This window comes from Fulmarus glacialis, unplaced genomic scaffold, assembly GCF_000690835.1.
Source record: "Fulmarus glacialis isolate BGI_N327 unplaced genomic scaffold, ASM69083v1 scaffold32472, whole genome shotgun sequence".
Lineage (NCBI taxonomy): Eukaryota > Metazoa > Chordata > Aves > Procellariiformes > Procellariidae > Fulmarus > Fulmarus glacialis.
The window spans coordinates 15,171-19,071 of record NW_009200305.1 but is presented as its reverse complement, the minus strand read 5'-3'; the positions used below and the strand labels follow the sequence as shown (position 1 = coordinate 19,071).

The window sequence follows — 3,901 nt, the reverse complement described above, 5'->3', positions numbered from 1 at the left end:
CTGAAAAGCATGTGTACCACCTCTGCAGTGGCGGTTGTAGTGCTGAAGGGATTGAATACACCCTCCAGAGTAGCTGGAAGCCTGTACTATGCACTCACTGTGGTTGGTGTAATGTCTCTTAAACAGAGTAGAAATATTTCCAATTAAATGAGCTTCCGTAAGTTTACACAATGAGAAAAAAAAGACCTCTTACATGGAAAAGAGCCTTCATCAGGCAATAGAGGGAGGAGGAGATGATGTGGGAAGAGTTCTGTGCGGATGTGGCGGTGCAGGATTTGGAGGCGAAGGCCGACCTCGCAGTTACTGTGAAATATGAGAGGGACTAGAGGAGGAGGTGGAGGGGACAGGTATGGTTGGGCGAGCAGAAGACAGGCATTTTGATGAACAGGGGAGGCAGAAGGTGAGATGCAAGCAAAGTGATTTGAGCGGGATCAGAACAGAGTTCAGTTCAAAGCAAAATTTCTCATATCCAGCAGAGAACGGAAGGAAAACCGGAAGGAAACCACTCGACTCCACAGAAAATGACAAATGGGCATCTAGACACATTCAAAGGCCAACAGGCTTGAACCGCATAATGGAAAACAAAACCCATGCTGTGTTGCAGGCGAGTGTTATTCCTAATAGTTACTTTAGCACCTAGTTTTTCAAGATAAAAAGGCTTCATATTTGGGAAAAATATGGCGTAGTCCACCACCTCAACACCCCTGACAGATCTTCTAGGGGAGACATTCAGATTCACTCCCCTTAGTTGTTTCGCAGCATGCAATTCCGAGGAAGGCCAGCAGCAAAATCCTCTTTTCATTCCATGTAGGCCCCTATCTAATCTCAGGTTGGCTTATGTCCCCTGACCTGGCCACCCCGGCTCTCTTCACAGCGGTGGTTCATACAGCTGGGGTGGCTTCCTCCCCAGCCATACCCACCTGTACACAGGGCTGCCTCAGCCTGTTGTCCATCCTGCTGGGAGAGCAGCAGCGTGTGCATCAGTCCGTAGGCATTAACGTGAAACACCTTCCCTGTGTTCCTAGCTGTGGGTTCTGGTACCGTCATCCCTTCAGATTGCACAGCAAAGCTTTCCAAAGGTTCTGTCTCTAGCAGTCTCCATTCAGTGGAGTCTACCTCGAATCCAGGCCACAGTAAGCCACAGGTGGTAGTTGCTTTCTCCAGATCTAACACCCCAAGTAGTTCTGAGGCATTATTTGCTCTTTTTTGTTTTTTCCTGTAGGAGTTTCTGCTTCGTAGAGAGGCAGAGCATACACACTTCTTTATTGTACTGCAGCAGCCAGTAGTATGCATGCATTATTGCACCATCAGTTCAGACGTTCAGTCTCCTCCAGAGGACTCTGGTTTCCAGGGCTGGATCTTCTTTCCCTCCTATTCCATGTGCAGCCTTTGCTTCCATGTCCCGGTGCACACCAGTGCTCCGGCTCTCCTTCAGCCGGCAGGACTGCGCGGACTGACACTGCTCTGGAGTTAGCAGGTCGGGGGTCAGGGATAGCGTGGTTACCAACCCAGACACCAGGATGGGGGTGGGAAGCAGACGCTGTCTGGTGGAGACTGAAACCTTTGGGCAGGGACCCTGGGACCATCAGCACTGGCTGCAGGGGCAGGCAGTTCGGGCTGCACAACGGGCATGTGGGCGTCACACAGACACCGAGGCCGACAGCTGTGCTGGTGGTGGCTCAGCCGAGCACAGCTCGGTCCCTGGCAGGGATGAGGACGCTGCTGAACGCAGCTCAGTCTGAGTGCTGGACTGGGAACAGTCCCACAGCCCAACAGTGCTGCCCCTGCCTGCTGGGGCGACCCTTACCTGCGCTGCCATGCTGCCCAACACGGGGTTAGCCACCCCCTCCCTCCCTCCATGCCCCCAGTCCCTTGCGTCTGGTGAGAAAGGAACCTATCTTCACTTTTTTCCAAGATCCCTGAGACTCCAGGGCACAGAGGTGAATTTGACATTTTCCGTCTTGTTACCTGAATTCAACTGCGATGGAAGCAATAAAGATGCGACCTTCACAATACAGGTCATAAGCAATTTTAGATGAGCACGTGCTTTAAAAACTTCTAAACTATTGGACTGCTAAGTGAATTAAGAAATAAATCCTAAGTCTTGCAAGCTTTTCAGCTTGCTTAGGAGAGTAAAATGATCTAAATTCAGGGCAGTTCTTTTGCGGACACTGAATAAACATTTTAAGAGATTGGTGCATCTGGCTTCATGGATGCTGTCACACAAAGTTGCAGACCATGTATGCACTTGTCCACTTACAGAGTGGGGGCACGCATGCTTTTACTAGTGACCTTCCATCCTCACCAGCCAAAGGAAAGGAAGGGGAAGTGGCTGCCTGCAGTGACGTAGGTTAATCCTTGTAAAGCTACATGAAGGTGCTGTGGAAGGCAGCACCTTGTCTGTGGCAGCCAGGGGCAGGGGAGTGTGTGTGTGTGTGTGTGTGTGCATGCGTACCTTTGCACAAAAAGAAAACTTGCATACCATTCGGTATGTCTGTGCAGCCTAACTCAGTGCAAGACAGAGGCATGAGAACTAGTGTAGGTAATAAACTCAGGAAAACAAGAAAAAAAAACTAATGAGATGTTCATTTACCAGGGGTAATTGGGCCTTGCTAAACTGACCATATTGCTTCCACTTCTAAGCCAGCTCAGGAATCTCTGCATGGCACTTCTATCACAGAAACAGATCTGCAGGATGACATTTGTTCCTCCCACCCTTTTTATGGGACATGTGTGCAAGCAACTATGTGAGCAAAAACTCACTTCAGGTGTCCTGCATTGATCCAGAGGAGCAGAAGAAAAGAAAACACCTGCAACCTAATACATGTATTCTTGAGAAGGAATTAGTTTAATCACAGAAAAACACCTTCTTGTCTTAATCAGTTATTTCTTCTCTAAAAATCTCACATTTTATCTATACTTATTATACTGCATCAGAAAAAAATGAGGACTACCATTTTAAAACAGCATTGCAGTTATGTATGAAAGGCCACTGTTCTACTAGTAAGGGTTTCCCCTCACAGTTTAGAGTTAAGCTGTGTCAGCATCTTCTCCAGCTTTATTGCTAGCGTCATGTTACCTTTAATCTTTAATTTTCCTGACATGAAGGCCAGGGTTGGCTTTAGTTTACCTAAAAAGAAGAAACAGAACCATCAGAAAATGAAAAGGAACTGGAGACAGCCTGTGCACAGGAAAATGTAATGCTACTACAGTGAGACCTAGCAGCTGTATTGCTACCCAGTTCTGCTGTAAAAGCAGTGCCCATTTCGGAAACACGGGTTAGAGATGTGCAGAACAGAAGCCCAACAGATTGACTGGATTCTTTCTGAAGCGATGCGCGCTGCTAAAATTTCAACACCTAGTTAATAAAAGCAGTATAAGCTTTCGTGCTCTTCCTGTTCACAGAAGAGAAGAGGTCAGGAAAATCCAAGGAGTTCTATCCTACACTTTCACCTGAGCCACAAAAAGCCAAAAGCTCCTCCACCCCAGGACCACAAAGCGAGGAGGCCGTCTATTTGCCCATCAGCAGGAGGTTTTCTAAGCACCAGTACCTGCATCCGCCCTGGCAAATGCCTTTGTCACTCACCTGTGAACATCTTCACAAAGTCGGCGCTCGACATGCTCATGACCACATCAGCCGTCACGGGAGGCTTTCCGAAACCAGCGCTCCCACCCTTGGTTTTCAGGTCAATGTACCAAGTGCCTGCATCATCACCTGAACAGACAGTGAAAAGAGGTGACAAGGCAGCAAAGAGCGCGGTGCCCCCGCTATTCCTTCCTGTCCGACGGCTGCTGCAGTGTCCATTTGGAGCGGTTGCATGATACTACGTACGCTTGTCCCCCATTCGGTGTGCAGGCAAAGCTAGCCTCTGGCAGACGCCCCACAGCAACACATATCGGG

At 48.7% G+C, this 3,901-nt stretch overlaps 1 protein-coding gene across 1 annotated transcript in view; it reads right to left on the bottom strand.

Moving 5' to 3' along the window:
* Nucleotides 1-3,017: 3,017 nt before the first annotated feature.
* The window catches only part of HSDL2 (hydroxysteroid dehydrogenase like 2), a 13,718-nt gene continuing 12,834 nt past the window's right edge, over nt 3,018-3,901 (bottom strand). The window contains exons 10-11 of the mRNA XM_009573565.1: nt 3,587-3,715; nt 3,018-3,130 (exon numbers count right to left, since the gene is read on the bottom strand). Coding sequence (XP_009571860.1) covers nt 3,018-3,130; nt 3,587-3,715 — 242 coding nt within the window. The remainder of the gene's footprint in view (nt 3,131-3,586; nt 3,716-3,901) is intronic.